The 20,000-nt window shown below is 43.5% G+C and overlaps 1 protein-coding gene across 1 annotated transcript in view; it reads left to right on the top strand.

Annotated features, from left to right (window-relative positions):
* The window catches only part of LOC120055442 (retinal-specific phospholipid-transporting ATPase ABCA4-like), a 55,787-nt gene that overhangs the window by 23,271 nt on the left and 12,516 nt on the right, over nt 1–20,000 (top strand). The window contains exons 11-13 of the mRNA XM_039003304.1: nt 1,639–1,860; nt 7,098–7,302; nt 16,269–16,361. Of these exons, the coding sequence (XP_038859232.1) occupies nt 1,639–1,860; nt 7,098–7,302; nt 16,269–16,361 (520 nt within the window). The remainder of the gene's footprint in view (nt 1–1,638; nt 1,861–7,097; nt 7,303–16,268; nt 16,362–20,000) is intronic.

Genomic DNA, 20,000 nt, shown 5'->3' with positions numbered 1-20,000 from the left:
ACTTGGTTCATAGACAGGTTATCATGGTGAGAAGGGGAGGAGGATGGGAGAGGGGGATGAGGGTAGGGAGAGAGGGAGGTATACTTGGTTCATAGACAGGTTATCATGGTGAGAAGGGGAGGAGGATGGGAGAGGGGGATGAGGGTAGGGAGAGAGGGAGGTATACTTGGTTCATAGACAGGTTATCATGATGACTGCCTGCACAGCTCTAATGGCGGCCATTATTATGGTGAGACTGAAGAGGGGAACGAAACAACAGAAAGGGAGAGTGTTGTCCTTCTCTACCAGAGGGTGTATGGAGAGTGTTGTCCTTCTCTACCAGAAGTTGTATGTATGGAGAGTGTTGTCCTTCTCTACCAGAGGGTGTATGGAGAGTGTTGTCCTTCTCTACCAGAGGGTGTGTGGAGAGTGTTGTCCTTCTCTACCAGAGGGTGTGTGGAGAGTGTTGTCCTTCTCTACCAGAGGGTGTATGGAGAGTGTTGTCCTTCTCTACCAGAGGGTGTATGGAGAGTGTTGTCCTTCTCTACCAGAGGGTGTATGGAGAGTGTTGTCCTTCTCTACCAGAGGGTGTATGGAGAGTGTTGTCCTTCTCTACCAGAGGGTGTATGGAGAGTGTTGTCCTTCTCTACCAGAGGGTGTATGGAGAGTGTTGTCCTTCTCTACCAGAGGGTGTATGGAGAGTGTTGTCCTTTTCTACCAGAGGGTGTATGGAGAGTGTTGGCCTTCTCTACCAGAGGGTGTATGGAGACTGTTGTCCTTCTCTACCAGAGGGTGTATGGAGAGTGTTGTCCTTCTCTACCAGAGGGTGTATGGAGAGTGTTTTCCTTCTCTACCAGAGGGTGTATGGAGAGTGTTGTCCTTCTCTACCAGAGGGTGTATGGAGAGTGTTGTCCTTCTCTACCAGAGGGTGTATGGAGAGTGTTGTCCTTCTCTACCAGAGGGTGTATGGAGAGTGTTGTCCTTCTCTACCAGAGGGTGTTTGGAGAGTGTTTTTCTTCTCTACCAGAGGGTGTATGGAGAGTGTTTTTCTTCTCTACCAGAGGGTGTATGGAGAGTGTTGTGCTTCTCTACCAGAGGGTGTATGGAGAGTGTTGTCCTTCTCTACCAGAGGGTGTATGGAGAGTGTTGTCCTTCTCTACCAGAGGGTGTATGGAGAGTGTTGTCCTTCTCTACCAGAGGGTGTATGGAGAGTGTTGTCCTTCTCTACCAGAGGGTGTATGGAGAGTGTTGTCCTTCTCTACCAGAGGGTGTATGGAGAGTGTTGTCCTTCTCTACCAGAGGGTGTGTGGAGAGTGTTTTTCTTCTCTACCAGAGGGTGTATGGAGAGTGTTGTCCTTCTCTACCAGAGGGTGTATGGAGAGTGTTGTCCTTCTCTACCAGAGGGTGTATGGAGAGTGTTGGCCTTCTCTACCAGAGGGTGTATGGAGAGTGTTGTCCTTCTCTACCAGAGGGTGTATGGAGAGTGTTGGCCTTCTCTACCAGAGGGTGTATGGAGAGTGTTGTCCTTCTCTACCAGAGGGTGTTTGGCAGTTGTTTTATACAGTATCGCCATCAAGTGGACAGTCTTTAGAAGTGCATAAAGAAAGGACTGACATTGTATTAACTGTGTTCCCCTTCCCTCCCCCATCTCTCCATCAGGCTGGTAAAGTGTTGAACTACTCCAACCCGTTGGTAGTGTTCCTGTTCCTCCTGACGTTCACCATGGCCACCATTATGCAGTGTTTCCTTCTCAGTGTGTTCTTCAACAAGGCCAACCTGGCTGCAGCCTGCAGCGGTATCATCTACTTCACCCTCTACCTCCCCCACATCCTCTGTGTGGCCTGGCAGGACCGCATCACCAAGAACGCTAAGATCACAGCGGTACCTTGACCAACCCTAACCCTATACCAACCCTCAGTCTGGTATATAACATAACATAACATCCCATCAACCCTCAGTCTGGTATATAACATAACATCCCCTCAACCCTCAGTCTGGTATATAACATCCCATCAACCCTCAGTCTGGTATATAACATAACATCCCCTCAACCCTCAGTCTGGTATATAACATAACATAACATCCCCTCAACCCTCAGTCTGGTATATAACATAACATCCCCTCAACCCTCAGTCTGGTATATAACATCCCATCAACCCTCAGTCTGGTATATAACACAACATCCCCTCAACACTCAGTCTGGTATATAACATAACATCCCCTCATCCCTCAGTCTGGTATATAACATAACATCTCCTCAACCCTCAGTCTGGTATATAACATAACATCCCCTCAACCCTCAGTCTGGTATATAGCATAACATCCCCTTAACCCTCAGTCTGGTATATAACATCCCCTCAACCTCAGTCTGGTATATAACATAACATAACATCCCCTCAACCCTCAGTCTGGTATATAACATAACATCCCCTCAACCCTCAGTCTGGTATATAACATCCCATCAACACTCAGTCTGGTATATAACACAACATCCCCTCAACCCTCAGTCTGGTATATAGCATAACATCCCCTCAACCCTCAGTCTGGTATATAGCATAACATCCCCTTAACCCTCAGTCTGGTATATAACATCCCCTCAACCCTCAGTCTGGTATATAACATAACATCCCCTCAACCCTCAGTCTGGTATATAACATAACATCCCCTCAACCCTCAGTCTGGTATATAACATAACATCCCCTCAACCCTCAGTCTGGTATATAACATAACATCCCATCAACCCTCAGTCTGGTATATAACATAACATCCCCTCAACCCTCAGTCTGGTATATAACATCCCCTCAACCCTCAGTCTGGTATATAACACAACATCCCCTCAACCCTCAGTCTGGTATATAACATCCCATCCCATCAACCCTCAGTCTGGTATATAACATAACATCCCCTCAACCCTCAGTCTGGTATATAACATAACATCCCCTCAACCCTCAGTCTGGTATATAACATAACATCCCATAAACCCTCAGTCTGGTATATAACACAACATCCCCTCAACCCTCAGTCTGGTATATAACATAACATCCCATAAACCCTCAGTCTGGTATATAACACAACATCCCCTCAACCCTCAGTCTGGTATATAACATAACATCCCATAAACCCTCAGTCTGGTATATAACACAACATCCCCTCAACCCTCAGTCTGGTATATAACATAACATCCCCTCAACCCTCAGTCTGGTATATAACATAACATCCCATCAACCCTCAGTCTGGTATATAACATACCATCCCATCAACCCTCAGTCTGGTATATAACATAACATCCCCTCAACCCTCAGTCTGGTATATAACATCCCCTCAACCCTCAGTCTGGTATATAACATCCCATCCCATCAACCCTCAGTCTGGTATATAACATAACATCCCCTCAACCCTCAGTCTGGTATATAACATAACATAACATCCCCTCAACCCTCAGTCTGGTATATAACATAACATCCCATAAACCCTCAGTCTGGTATATAACACAACATCCCCTCAACCCTCAGTCTGGTATATAACATAACATCCCATAAACCCTCAGTCTGGTATATAACACAACATCCCCTCAACCCTCAGTCTGGTATATAACATAACATCCCCTCAACCCTCAGTCTGGTATATAACACAACATCCCCTCAACCCTCAGTCTGGTATATAACATCCCATCCCATCAACCCTCAGTCTGGTATATAACATAACATCCCCTCAACCCTCAGTCTGGTATATAACATCCCCTCAACCCTCAGTCTGGTATATAACATCCCATCCCATCAACCCTCAGTCTGGTATATAACACAACATCCCCTCAACCCTCAGTCTGGTATATAACATAACATCCCCTCAACCCTCAGTCTGGTATATAACATAACATAACATCCCCTCAACCCTCAGTCTGGTATATAACATAACATCCCATAAACCCTCAGTCTGGTATATAACATAACATCCCCTCAACCCTCAGTCTGGTATATAACATCCCCTCAACCCTCAGTCTGGTATATAACATCCCATCCCATCAACCCTCAGTCTGGTATATAACATAACATCCCCTCAACCCTCAGTCTGGTATATAACATAACATCCCATCAACCCTCAGTCTGGTATATAACATAACATCCCCTCAACCCCCAGTCTGGTATATAACATAACATCCCCTCAACCCTCAGTCTGGTATATAACATAACATCCCCTCAACCCTCAGTCTGGTATATAACATACCATCCCATCAATCCTCAGTCTGGTATATAACATAACATCCCCTCAACCCTCAGTCTGGTATATAACATAACATCCCCTCAACCCTCAGTCTGGTATATAACATCCCCTTAACCCTCAGTCTGGTATATAACATACCATCCCCTCAACCCTCAGTCTGGTATATAACATAACATCCCCTCAACCCTCAGTCTGGTATATAACATCCCCTTAACCCTCAGTCTGGTATATAACATAACATCCCCTCAACCCTCAGTCTGGTATATAACATCCCCTTAACCCTCAGTCTGGTATATAACATAACATCCCCTCAACCCTCAGTCTGGTATATAACATAACATAACATCCCCTCAACCCTCAGTCTGGTATATAACATAACATCCCCTCAACCCTCAGTCTGGTATATAACATCCCATCAACCCTCAGTCTGGTATATAACATAACATCCCCTCAACCCTCAGTCTGGTATATAACATAACATCCCCTCAACCCTCAGTCTGGTATATAACATAACATCCCCTCAACCCTCAGTCTGGTATATAACATAACATCCCCTCAACCCTCAGTCTGGTATATAACATCCCATCAACCCTCAGTCTGGTATATAACATAACATCCCCTCAACCCTCAGTCTGGTATATAACATAACATCCCCTCAACCCTCAGTCTGGTATATAACATAACATCCCCTCAACCCTCAGTCTGGTATATAACATCCCCTAAACCCTCAGTCTGGTATATAACATAACATCCCCTCAACCCTCAGTCTGGTATATAACATCCCATCAACCCTCAGTCTGGTATATAACATAACATCCCATCAACCCTCAGTCTGGTATATAACATAACATCCCCTCAACCCTCAGTCTGGTATATAACATAACATCCCCTCAACCCTCAGTCTGGTATATAACATAACATCCCCTCAACCCTCAGTCTGGTATATAACATAACATCCCCTCAACCCTCAGTCTGGTATATAACATAACATCCCCTCAACCCTCAGTCTGGTATATAACATTACATAACATCCCCTCAACTCTCAGTCTGGTATATAACATAACATCCCCTCAACCCTCAGTCTGGTATATAACATAACATCCCCTCAACCCTCAGTCTGGTATATAACATAACATCCACTCAACCCTCAGTCTGGTATATAACATCCCATCAACCCTCAGTCTGGTATATAACATAACATCCCCTCAACCCTCAGTCTGGTATATAACATAACATCCCATAAACCCTCAGTCTGGTATATAACATAACATAACATCCCCTCAACCCTCAGTCTGGTATATAACATCCCCTCAACCCTCAGTCTGGTATATAACATAACATCCCCTCAACCCTCAGTCTGGTATATAACATAACATCCCCTTAACCCTCAGTCTGGTATATAACACAACATCCCCTCAACCCTCAGTCTGGTATATAACATAACATCCCCTCAACCCTCAGTCTGGTATATAACATAACATCCCCTTAACCCTCAGTCTGGTATATAACACAACATCCCCTCAACCCTCAGTCTGGTATATAACATAACATCCCATAAACCCTCAGTCTGGTATATAACATAACATCCCCTCAACCCTCAGTCTGGTATATAACATAACATCCCCTCAACCCTCAGTCTGGTATATAACATAACATCCCCTTAACCCTCAGTCTGGTATATAACACAACATCCCCTCAACCCTCAGTCTGGTATATAACATAACATCCCATAAACCCTCAGTCTGGTATATAACATAACATCCCCTCAACCCTCAGTCTGGTATATAACATCCCCTCAACCCTCAGTCTGGTATATAACATCCCATCCCATCAACCCTCAGTCTGGTATATAACATAACATCCCCTCAACCCTCAGTCTGGTATATAACATAACATCCCCTTAACCCTCAGTCTGGTATATAACATCCCCTCAACCCTCAGTCTGGTATATAACATAACATCCCATAAACCCTCAGTCTGGTATATAACATAACATCCCCTTAACCCTCAGTCTGGTATATAACATCTCCTCAACCCTCAGTCTGGTATATAACATAACATAACATCCCCTCAACCCTCAGTCTGGTATATAACATAACATCCCCTCAACCCTCAGTCTGGTATATAACACAACATCCCCTCAACCCTCAGTCTGGTATATAACACAACATCCCCTCAACCCTCAGTCTGGTATATAACACAACATCCCATAAACCCTCAGTCTGGTATATAACACAACATCCCCTCAACCCTCAGTCTGGTATATAACATAACATCCCCTCAACCCTCAGTCTGGTATATAACATAACATCCCCTCAACCCTCAGTCTGGTATATAACATCCCATCAACCCTCAGTCTGGTATATAACATAACATCCCCTCAACCCTCAGTCTGGTATATAACATAACATCCCCTCAACCCTCAGTCTGGTATATAACACAACATCCCCTCAACCCTCAGTCTGGTATATAACATAACATCCCATAAACCCTCAGTCTGGTATATAACACAACATCCCCTCAACCCTCAGTCTGGTATATAACATAACATCCCCTCAACCCTCAGTCTGGTATATAACACAACATCCCCTCAACCCTCAGTCTGGTATATAACACAACATCCCCTCAACCCTCAGTCTGGTATATAACATAACATCCCATAAACCCTCAGTCTGGTATATAACATAACATCCCATAAACCCTCAGTCTGGTATATAACATAACATCCCATAAACCCTCAGTCTGGTATATAACACAACATCCCCTCAACCCTCAGTCTGGTATATAACATAACATCCCCTTAACCCTCAGTCTGGTATATAACATAACATCCCATAAACCCTCACCCATAGATCAATAGAGAGATGTTCTGCCTGTACCTGTGTGTTTTCCCTCAGAGCCTGTTGTCCCCAGTAGCATTTGGTTTTGGGACGGAGTACCTGTCTCGTTATGAGGAGCAGGGCCTGGGTTTGCAGTGGGACAACATCGGCACCAGTCCACTAGAGGGCGACGCCTACTCCTTCTTCACCTCCATAGGCATGATGATGTTTGACGCCGTGCTCTATGGCTTCCTGGCATGGTACCTTGACAACGTCTTCCCAGGTTAGAGGGAGTGTGGGGTTGTGTTTGGGGGGGGGGTTGTGTGTTTCTGTGTGTTTTTAGAGTAAGCCACCCATAAAATGGGTAGCTCTTTTCACTTGTACCCGTATATGGGTTTACAATAGCAGATTTGTCACTGATAAGCACCTAAATTGGAACGCAGTGGCTGTACAGCAGTGGAGGCTGCTGAGGGGAGGACGGCTCATAATAAAGTCTGGAACGGAGTTCGTGGAACGGCATCAAACCATGTGTTTGATGTATTTGATACCATTCCACCCGTTCCGCTCCAGCTATTACCTCGAACCCGTCCTCCCCAAGTAAGGTGCCACCAACCTCCTGTGGTGTACAGGAACATGCTATACATGACGTCAGAGCTCAGGCTCTGTGCAGTAACATGCTATACATGACGTCAGAGCTCAGGCTCTGTGCAGGAACATGCTATACATGACGTCAGAGCTCAGGCTGTACAGGAACATGCTATACATGACGTCAGAGCTCAGGCTCTGTACAGTAACATGCTATACATGACGTCAGAGCTCAGGCTCTGTGCAGTAACATGCTATACATGACGTCAGAGCTCAGGCTCTGTGCAGGAACATGCTATACATGACGTCAGAGCTCAGGCTCTGTACAGGAACATGCTATACATGACGTCAGAGCTCAGGCTCTGTACAGGAACATGCTATACATGACGTCAGAGCTCAGGCTCTGTGCAGGAACATGCTATACATGATGTCAGAGCTCAGGCTCTGTGCAGGAACATGCTATACATGACGTCAGAGCTCAGGCTGTACAGGAACATGCTATACATGACGTCAGAGCTCAGGCTCTGTACAGGAACATGCTATACATGACGTCAGAGCTCAGGCTCTGTGCAGTAACATGCTATACATGACGTCAGAGCTCAGGCTCTGTGCAGGAACATGCTATACATGACGTCAGAGCTCAGGCTCTGTGCAGGAACATGCTATACATGACGTCAGAGCTCAGGCTCTGTGCAGGAACATGCTATACATGACGTCAGAGCTCAGGCTCTGTGCAGGAACATGCTATACATGACGTCAGAGCTCAGGCTCTGTGCAGTAACATGCTATACATGACGTCAGAGCTCAGGCTCTGTGCAGGAACATGCTATACATGACGTCAGAGCTCAGGCTCTGTGCAGGAACATGCTATACATGACGTCAGAGCTCAGGCTCTGTGCAGGAACATGCTATACATGACGTCAGAGCTCAGGCTCTGTGCAGGAACATGCTATACATGACGTCAGAGCTCAGGCTGTACAGGAACATGCTATACATGACGTCAGAGCTCAGGCTCTGTACAGGAACATGCTATACATGACGTCAGAGCTCAGGCTCTGTGCAGGAACATGCTATACATGACGTCAGAGCTCAGGCTCTGTACAGGAACATGCTATACATGACGTCAGAGCTCAGGCTCTGTACAGGAACATGCTATACATGACGTCAGAGCTCAGGCTCTGTACAGTAACATGCTATACATGACGTCAGAGCTCAGGCTCTGTACAGGAACATGCTATACATGACGTCAGAGCTCAGGCTCTGTGCAGTAACATGCTATACATGACGTCAGAGCTCAGGCTCTGTACAGTAACATGCTATACATGACGTCAGAGCTCAGGCTCTGTGCAGGAACATGCTATACATGACGTCAGAGCTCAGGCTCTGTACAGGAACATGCTATACATGACGTCAGAGCTCAGGCTCTGTACAGGAACATGCTATACATGACATCAGAGCTCAGGCTCTGTGCAGGAACATGCTATACATGACGTCAGAGCTCAGGCTCTGTGCAGGAACATGCTATACATGACGTCAGAGCTCAGGCTCTGTGCAGGAACATGCTATACATGACGTCAGAGCTCAGGCTCTGTACAGTAACATGCTATACATGACGTCAGAGCTCAGGCTCTGTGCAGGAACATGCTATACATGACGTCAGAGCTCAGGCTCTGTGCAGGAACATGCTATACATGACGTCAGAGCTCAGGCTCTGTACAGGAACATGCTATACATGACGTCAGAGCTCAGGCTCTGTACAGTAACATGCTATACATGACGTCAGAGCTCAGGCTCTGTGCAGGAACATGCTATACATGACGTCAGAGCTCAGGCTCTGTACAGTAACATGCTATACATGACGTCAGAGCTCAGGCTCTGTGCAGGAACATGCTATACATGACGTCAGAGCTCAGGCTCTGTACAGGAACATGCTATACATGACGTCAGAGCTCAGGCTCTGTGCAGGAACATGCTATACATGACGTCAGAGCTCAGGCTCTGTGCAGTAACATGCTATACATGACGTCAGAGCTCAGGCTCTGTGCAGTAACATGCTATACATGACGTCAGAGCTCAGTGGCTGTACAGTAACATGCTATACATGACGTCAGAGCTCAGGCTCTGTGCAGTAACATGCTATACATGACGTCAGAGCTCAGTGGCTGTACAGTAACATGCTATACATGACGTCAGAGCTCAGTGGCTGTACAGTAACATGCTATACATGACGTCAGAGCTCAGTGGCTGTACAGTAACATGCTATACATGACGTCAGAGCTCAGTGGCTGTACAGTAACATGCTATACATGACATCAGAGCTCAGTGGCTGTACAGTAACATGCTATACATGACATCAGAGCTCAGTGGCTGTACAGTAACATGCTATACATGACGTCAGAGCTCAGGCTCTGCGCTTCACAGCTCTGTACGGGTTTTGACTGACAGACATTCTGAACTTGAGCATCGAACGCAACAAAAAAGGTTTTCCCTCATCCCTCCTGCTAATTGGGCGACTTTTGCAAATATTTTGTCGTCTGAGTCAGGGAAATGCTGTAAATGAAGAGGAGTCAATGTATTTTGAAAGATGAGACGTTGAGGATTATAATAAATACCGCTTTGATATTATACAAGCAAGTCAAACACCTGTGAGTCCAAATGGGCACTTCACATTTCCATATCATAAAACTCATGTTATATCCAGTGTCAACATTTATGACCACTATGTTTGATGTAGGCCAACAGTTACAAGATGACATGGCGTCATACCCTGGGTTGTTCTGAACAGAGCCTATGTCTGTCTATTGTCGAGAAACTTTGCCGGCCGGAACATTCACCTGAATACACTCATGACTCCTTTCTATCCGCACCAAAATGATCATCAGTTTGTCTGAATTGCCTTGTGAAAACCTGACACTGTAAGATCCTATTTCATAACTTAGCTAGTCATGTTGACAATAGAACAAGCGTTCAAATGACGCGTGTCGTGTCTTTGGCTATGCCAGATTAATTGCTATGACATGCTATTCTATAAAATAATTTCTCCGTAATTAATATTACCTGATTGAACTAATCATGTAAATGTAATTAACTAGAGAGGGACACCACGAAATAATATTTATAGAGCTGTTATCTTTCGAATAAACTCTTAAAGATTTAGTAATATTTTACATCCATAGCAGTCACATTAATCGTCATTTTATTCAGTCTCATCTGAAAGTTGTAAATCCTTGGTTATCTGCAAGAATCCTGGCTAACAAGTTCAATCAGCAATACAAAAGTGGGTTTAATTATTTATTTACTAAATACCTAACTAATCACACAGAATCACACATACACAATTAAATCATAACTTGATCACAAATTGCCGTCATAAAGGCAAACGTCCCTAGCGGGCGGAATAGATATGACAGCTTGTTACACAAAGAAAAGGGGCGGGATTTTAGTGAAAGAGCGGGAGACTGGAACATAGGCGAGCTGTGCTATCGTAAATACAGTATCTTATGCATTCTAAATTACCGCCCATTTGAAAAAGGAAAATGCAATAAATATTTACTCTGAGCTGCGCTTCAGTAGGTTGGTGGTAGATGGAAGACCGTATCGCCAACCCGAGTCCTCTGTCCTTTGAAGAATGTCTCTGGTGGTCACTGGATATGTGGTAACGTCGTTGTGGAGTAGACGGGATACTCTGACTGTCCTTCCTAACCTGCGTTTGTAGCAGCTGTTGCTAACTCAACGGCTAGGAGGTATCATTTCTGTAGTGAGTACGAGTTCAAAGTTCATACCATTTACAACCAAAGTCCATGCTGATGTTGGCTTAGTTCTGTAGTTATTATCTGAACCATTCTGACATCGGATCGTCATCCTAAATGTACCCGGAACAGGAAGTTATATTTTTGTCAATGGCTTTTATAGTGGAGGGAGAGGGGTGTGTCTGAAAAGTTTATAACCCATGTCTCTTCACAGGGGCGGGCCACTGGTTGAGCAGAGGCCAAACTTATGAAATCCCAAATCTCTCATTTGGAAGCTAAAATTACATTTCATCTCTTCACAAATAATTTCATATTCAAACATTTGAATTAAACAACAATTCCATGTGAATCCGATACCTCTGACGTTTAGACTTTCCACAGGAGAGTTTATGTCATTCTATCATTGATGAGAATGTGTCAGAGGGCAACCGAACTGACATAATATACCTTAAGTACCACCGCATATGTTCAGTTGGTCGGATTACCAGAATATAGTTCATTTCCCCCCAACCTCTGATGTTCCCAGAATCTCTATGTTAACCAATGGGTTTTCTTATGTCACATCAGTTATAGTAGGGAGAGGGAAAAAGGGGGAAAGAGGTATTTATGACTGTCATAAACCTACCCCCAGGCCAACGTCATGACACGCGTAAACAACAACAGTAATTGTGTGACGGCGGGGATGCAGGGTTGTGTTCCCATCTTAAATAACTACAAGAGTGTTGGCTCTAGTTCCTCAACGGCACAGCTAGGAGAGCTCAAGAACAGCACTTTATAGTCGAAGACTCACTTTATAGTTGAAGACTCACTTTATAGTTGAAGACTCTTTTTTGAGTCATAAAAGTGCATTGAAATGACTTAGGAACCGTACACATTATGGAAAGTTGTGTGTTGCCGCTTGGAAACACCAGTTAAGTCCTCTCACTCAAACCCAAAGCCGTAGTTAACCCGTATTGGAGCCGTAGTTAACCCTTATTGGAGCCGTAGTTAACCCGTATTGGAGCCGTAGTTAACCCTTATTGGAGCCGTAGTTAACCCGTATTGGAGCCGTAGTTAACCCTTATTGGAGCCGTAGTTAACCCTTATTGGAGCCGTAGTTAACCCTTATTGGAGCTGTAGTTAACCCGTATTGGAGCCGTAGTTAACCCTTATTGGAGCCGTAGTTAACCCGTATTGGAGCCGTAGTTAACCCTTATCAGAGCTGTAGTTAACCCTTATCAGAGCTGTAGTTAACCCTTATCAGAGCTGTAGTTAACCCGTATTGGAGCCGTAGTTAACCCGTATTGGAGCCGTAGTTAACCCTTATTGGAGCCATAGTTAACCCGTATTGGAGCCGTAGTTAACCCGTATTGGAGCCGTGGTTAACCCTTATTGGAGCCGTAGTTAACCCGTATTGGATCCGTAGTTAACCCGTATTGGATCCGTAGTTAACCCTTATTGGAGCTGTAGTTAACCCGTATTGGAGCTGTAATTAACCCTTATTGGAGCCGTAGTTAACCCTTATTGGAGCTGTAGTTAACCCTTATTGGAGCCGTAGTTAACCCGTATTGGAGCTGTAGTTAACCCGTATTGGAGCCGTAGTTAACCCTTATTGGAGCCATAGTTAACCCTTATTGGAGCCGTAGTTAACCCTTATTGGAGCCGTAGTTAACCCGTATTGGAGCCGTAGTTAACCCGTATTGGATCCGTAGTTAACCCGTATTGGAGCCGTAGTTAACCCTTATTGGAGCCATAGTTAACCCTTATTGGAGCCGTAGTTAACCCTTATTGGAGCCGTAGTTAACCCGTATTGGAGCTGTAGTTAACCCGTATTGGAGCCGTAGTTAACCCTTATTGGAGCCGTAGTTAACCCGTATTGGAGCCGTAGTTAACCCGTATTGGAGCCGTAGTTAACCCGTATTGGAGCCGTAGTTAACCCGTATTGGATCCATAGTTAACCCTTATTGGAGCCGTAGTTAACCCTTATTGGAGCCGTAGTTAACCCTTATTGGAGTCATAGTTAACCCTTATTGGAGCCGTAGTTAACCCGTATTGGATCCATAGTTAACCCTTATTGGAGCCGTAGTTAACCCTTATTGGAGTCATAGTTAACCCTTATTGGAGCCGTAGTTAACCCGTATTGGATCCATAGTTAACCCTTATTGGAGCCGTAGTTAACCCGTATTGGATCCATAGTTAACCCGTATTGGAGCCGTAGTTAACCCTTATTGGATCCATAGTTAACCCTTATTGGAGCCGTAGTTAACCCTTATTGGAGTCATGGTTAACCCGTATTGGAGCCGTAGTTAACCCTTATTGGAGTCGTAGTTAACCCTTATCAGAGCTGTAGTTAACCCTTATTGGAGCCGTAGTTAACCCTTATTGGAGCCGTAGTTAACCCGTATTGGAGCCGTAGTTAACCCTTATTGGAGCCGTAGTTAACCCTTATTGGAACCGTAGTTAACCCGTATTGGAGCCGTAGTTAACCCTTATTGGAGTCGTAGTTAACCCGTATTGGAGCCGTAGTTAACCCTTATTGGAGCCGTAGTTAACCCTTATTGGAGCCGTAGTTAACCCGTATTGGAGCCATAGTTAACCCTTATTGGATCCATAGTTAACCCTTATTGGTGCCGTAGTTAACCCGTATTGGAGCCGTAGTTAACCCGTATTGGAGCCGTAGTTAACCCTTATTGGAGCCGTAGTTAACCCTTATTGGAGCCGTAGTTAACCCTTATTGGAGCTGTAGTTAACCCGTATTGGAGCCGTAGTTAACCCTTATTGGAGCCGTAGTTAACCCGTATTGGAGCCGTAGTTAACCCTTATTGGAGCCGTAGTTAACCCTTATTGGTGCTGTAGTTAACCCGTATTGGAGCCGTAGTTAACCTGTTATGGCTGCAAGCCCGACACCGGTACAACTATGACAACATCCCCCCACCCCCCCCACACTGATTAGCATCGCTAGCATAGCGTCACAATTAAATAGTAGCATCTAAATATCATTAAATCACAAGTCCAAGACACCAGATGAAAGATACAGATCTTGTGAATAAACCCATCATTTCTGTTTTTTAAAATGTTTTACAGGGAAGACACAATATGTAAATCTATTAGCTAACCACGTTAGCAAAATACACCATTTTTCTTTGTCCACCATTTTTTCTCTCCACCACTAGCTATCACCAATTCGGCCAAATAAAGATATTGATAGCCACTAACCAAGAAAAAACCTCATCAGATGACAGTCTGATAACATATTTATTGTATAGGATAGGTTTTGTTAGAAAAATGTGCATATTTCAGGTAGAAATCATAGTTTACAATTGCACCCACCATCACAACTCGACTAGAATTACTACAGAGAGCAACGTGTTTTACCAATTTACTCATCATAAAACATTTCATAAAAATATACAGCTCACAGCAATGGAAAGACACAGATCTTGTGAATTCAGACAATATTTCAGATGTTCTAAGTGTTTTACAGCGAAAACACAATAAATCGTTATATTAGCATACCACATATGCAAACGTTACCCCAGCATGAATTCAAGCCAAAGAGAGCGATATCGTTATCATCGCCAAAATATATTAATTTTTTCACTAACCTTCTCAGAATTCTTCCGATGACACTCCTGTAACATCATATTACAACATACATATAGAGTTTGTTCGAAAATGTGCATATTTAGCCATAAAAAACCGTGGTTATACAATGAAAATAGTAGCAAAACAAGCCTGAAAATGTCGGTCGCCATCTTTCAGAGTGATCTAGTTTAATCAATAGCTAATCATATACTTGACTAAAAAATACAGGGTTGACAGGAATCGAAAGACAAATTAGTTCTTAATGCAATCGCTGAATTACATTTCTAAAATTATCCTTACTGTGCAATACAGGGTTCGCCAAGCGAAGCTATACCAAACAAAATGGCGGAATATGCGTTTAAAATTTTTCGACAGAACAACGATTTATCATATTAAATATTTCTTACTGTGAGGTGATCTTCCATCAGAATCTTGGGCAATGTATCCTTTCTTGGGTCTAATCTTCTTTTGGTCGAAAGATGTCCTCTGTCCGTCGAAATGCCCACTAACGTTCGACCGGGACCCCGAAACGTGCCCAAAGCTTCAAAGAGCATCACATAGAACTGCCTCAAAATCGCACTAAACGGATATAAATTGCTATAAAACGGTTTAAATTAACTACCTTATGATGTTTTTAACACCTCTAACGAGTAAAAACATGACCGGCGAAATATTACTGGCTAAACCCAAGCTTGGAAAGAGAGCAGGTCCAACGTACATCGTGCGTCAGGCGCAGCAGGAAAAGAACGGTACTTCCGGTATTTCTTGTTTTATACAGGCCATGATTGCGCAATCGACTCCATTCAAAGCGTCACCACGTACTGACATCCAGGGGAAGACGTAAGCAGTGTTTGTATCCTCATAGCATTTACAGGGACCTTAAAACCGACCCCAGATCAGGGGCCAAGATTTCTGAAATCTGACTCCCTGTCAGGAAAAGTGCTGTAGAAGGAGCTGTGTTTCACTCAGAGACAAAATTCCAACGGCTATAGAAACTAGAGAGTGTTTTCTATCCAATAATAACAATAATATGCATATTGTACGAGCAAGAATTGAGTACGAGGCCGTTTGAAATGGGCACCCTTAATCAGAGCTACTCAATACTGCCCCTGCAGCCATAAAAAGTTAACCCGTATTGGTGCCGTAGTTAACCCTTATTGGTGCAGTGGTTAACCCTTATTGGTGCAGTGGTTAACCCTTATTGGTGCAGTGGTTAACCCTTATTGGTGCAGTGTTTAGGGTTACCATAAGGAGACTCGGATTCCATGACACCTGAAATATGCATCACGCTGTCGTTGTTTACTAAAATGGACACAGTACTGTATAATAAATCCCTCCCTCCTCTCTCCAGGTCAGTATGGGATTGGACGACCATTCTACTTCCCATTCCAGCCCTCCTATTGGCAAAGGTCTGAACCCGCCCTCTCCAACATTCCAGACTCAGGTTAGTGTCTTTAGTCATGGTCTCTGTCCACTATAAGTGTCTTTAGTCATGGTCTCTGTCCACTATAAGTGTCTATAGTCAGGTCGCTGTCTCTATAAGTGTCTTTAGTCATGGTCTCTGTCCACTATAAGTGTCTTTAGTCATGTCTCTGTCCACTATAAGTGTCTTTAGTCATGGTCTCTGTCAGCTATAAGTGTCTTTAGTCAGGTCTCTGTCCACTATAAGTGTCTTTAGGTCTCTGTCCACTATAAGTGTCTTTAGTCACAGTCTCTGTCCACTATAAGTGTCTTTAGTCATGGTCTCTGTCCACTATAAGTGTCTTTAGTCACAGTCTCTGTCCACTATAAGTGTCTTTAGGTCTCTGTCCACTATAAGTGTCTTTAGTCATGGTCTCTGTCCACTATAAGTGTCTTTAGTCACAGTCTCTGTCCACTATAAGTGTCTTTAGTCATGGTCTCTGTCCACTATAAGTGTCTTTAGTCACAGTCTCTGTCCACTATAAGTGTCTTTAGTCATGGTCTCTGTCCACTATAAGTGTCTTTAGTCATGGTCTCTGTCCACTATAAGTGTCTTTAGTCATGGTCTCTGTCCACTATAAGTGTCTTTAGTCAGGTCTCTGTCCACTATAAGTGTCTTTAGTCATGGTCTCTGTCCACTATAAGTGTCTTTAGTCATGGTCTCTGTCCACTATAAGTGTCTTTAGTCACAGTCTCTGTCCACTATAAGTGTCTTTAGTCATGGTCTCTGTCCACTATAAGTGTCTTTAGTCATGGTCTCTGTCACTATAAGTGTCTTTAGTCATGGTCTCTGTCCACTATAAGTGTCTCTAGTCATGGTCTCTGCCACTATAAGTGTCTTTAGTCATGTCTCTGTCCACTATTAGTGTCTTTAGGCATGGTCTCTGTCCACTATAAGTGTCTTTAGGTCTCTGTCCACTATAAGTGTCTTTAGTCATGTCTCTGTCCACTATAAGTGTCTTTAGTCATGGTCTCTGTCCACTATAAGTGTCTTTAGTCATGTCTCTGTCCACTATAAGTGTCTTTAGTCAGGTCTCTGTCCACTATAAGTGTCTTTAGTCATGGTCTCTGTCCACTATAAGTGTCTTTAGTCATGTCTCTGTCCACTATAAGTGTCTTTAGTCATGGTCTCTGTCCACTATAAGTGTCTTTAGTCATGTCTCTGTCCACTATAAGTGTCTTTAGTCATGTCTCTGTCCACTATAAGTGTCTTTAGTCAAGGTCTCTGTCCAATATAAGTGTCTTTAGTCAGGTCTCTGTCTCTATACGTGTCTTTAGTCATGGTCTCTGTCCACTATAAGTGTCTTTAGTCATGGTCTCTGTCCACTATAAGTGTCTTTAGTCATGGTCTCTGTCCACTGTAAGTGTCTTTAGTCTGGTCTCTGTCTCTATAAGTGTCTTTAGTCATGGTCTCTGTCCACTATAAGTGTCTTTAGTCATGTCTCTGTCCACTATAAGTGTCTTTAGTCATGTCTCTGTCCACTATAAGTGTCTTTAGTCACAGTCTCTGTCCACTATAAGTGTCTTTAGTCTGGTCTCTGTCCACTATAAGTGTCTTTAGTCATGTCTCTGTCCACTATAAGTGTCTTTAGGTCTCTGTCCACTATAAGTGTCTTTAGTCATGTCTCTGTCCACTATAAGTGTCTTTAGTCATGTCTCTGTCCACTATAAGTGTCTTTAGTCATGGTCTCTGTCCACTATAAGTGTCTTTAGTCATGTCTCTGTCCACTATAAGTGTCTTTAGTCATGTCTCTGTCCACTATAAGTGTCTTTAGTCATGGTCTCTGTCCACTATAAGTGTCTTTAGTCATGGTCTCTGTCCACTATAAGTGTCTTTAGTCATGTCTCTGTCCACTATAAGTGTCTTTAGTCATGGTCTCTGTCCACTATAAGTGTCTTTAGTCATGGTCTCTGTCCACTATAAGTGTCTTTAGTCATGTCTCTGTCCACTATAAGTGTCTTTAGTCATGTCTCTGTCCACTATAAGTGTCTTTAGTCATGGTCTCTGTCCACTATAAGTGTCTTTAGTCAGGTCTCTGTCTCTATAAGTGTCTTTAGTCATGGTCTCTGTCCACTATAAGTGTCTTTAGTCATGGTCTCTGTCCACTATAAGTGTCTTTAGTCATGTCTCTGTCCACTATAAGTGTCTTTAGTCACAGTCTCTGTCCACTATAAGTGTCTTTAGTCATGTCTCTGTCCACTATAAGTGTCTTTAGTCATGTCTCTGTCCACTATAAGTGTCTTTAGTCATGGTCTCTGTCCACTATAAGTGTCTTTAGTCATGTCTCTGTCCACTATAAGTGTCTTTAGTCATGGTCTCTGTCCACTATAAGTGTCTTTAGTCATGTCTCTGTCCACTATAAGTGTCTTTAGTCATGTCTCTGTCCACTATAAGTGTCTTTAGTCTGGTCTCTGTCTCTATAAGTGTCTTTAGTCATGGTCTCTGTCCACTATAAGTGTCTTTAGTCATGGTCTCTGTCCACTACAAGTGTCTATAGTCATGGTCTCTGTCCACTATAAGTGTCTTTAGTCATGGTCTCTGTCCACTATAAGTGTCTTTAGTCAGGTCTCTGTCTCTATAAGTGTCTTTAGTCATGGTCTCTGTCCACTACAAGTGTCTATAGTCATGGTCTATGTCCACTATAAGTGTCTTTAGTCATGTCTCTGTCCACTATACGTGTCTTTAGTCATGGTCTCTGTCCACTATACGTGTCTTTAGTCATGGTCTCTGTCCACTATAAGTGTCTTTAGTCATGGTCTCTGTCCACTATAAGTGTCTTTAGTCACAGTCTCTGTCCACTATAAGTGTCTTTAGTCATGTGTCTGTCCACTATAAGTGTCTTTAGTCATGGTCTCTGTCCACTATAAGTGTCTTTAGTCATGGTCTCTGTCCACTATAAGTGTCTTTAGTCATGGTCTCTGTCCACTATAAGTGTCTTTAGTCATGTCTCTGTCCACTATAAGTGTCTTTAGTCATGTCTCTGTCCACTATAAGTGTCTTTAGTCATGTCTCTGTCCACTATAAGTGTCTTTAGTCATGGTCTCTGTCCACTATAAGTGTCTTTAGTCATGGTCTCTGTCCACTATAAGTGTCTTTAGTCATGGTCTCTGTCCACTGTAAGTGTCTTTAGTCTGGTCTCTGTCTCTATAAGTGTCTTTAGTCATGGTCTCTGTCCACTATAAGTGTCTTTAGTCATGTCTCTGTCCACTATAAGTGTCTTTAGTCATGTCTCTGTCCACTATAAGTGTCTTTAGTCACAGTCTCTGTCCACTATAAGTGTCTTTAGTCTGGTCTCTGTCCACTATAAGTGTCTTTAGTCATGGTCTCTGTCCACTATAAGTGTCTTTAGTCATGTCTCTGTCCACTATAAGTGTCTTTAGTCATGTCTCTGTCCACTATGTGTCTTTAGTCATGTCTCTGTCCACTTTAAGTGTCTTTAGTCATGTCTCTGTCCACTATAAGTGTCTTTAGTCATGGTCTCTGTCCACTACAAGTGTCTATAGTCATGGTCTATGTCCACTATAAGTGTCTTTAGTCATGTCTCTGTCCACTATAAGTGTCTTTAGTCATGGTCTCTGTCCACTATAAGTGTCTTTAGTCATGTGTCTGTCCACCATAATT

The sequence above is a fragment of the Salvelinus namaycush genome, chromosome 11 (assembly GCF_016432855.1).
Source record: "Salvelinus namaycush isolate Seneca chromosome 11, SaNama_1.0, whole genome shotgun sequence".
NCBI classification, from domain to species: Eukaryota; Metazoa; Chordata; class Actinopteri; order Salmoniformes; family Salmonidae; genus Salvelinus; species Salvelinus namaycush.
Note: the sequence above shows the minus strand (reverse complement) of the source record. Positions and strands in the feature narration are given on the sequence as shown.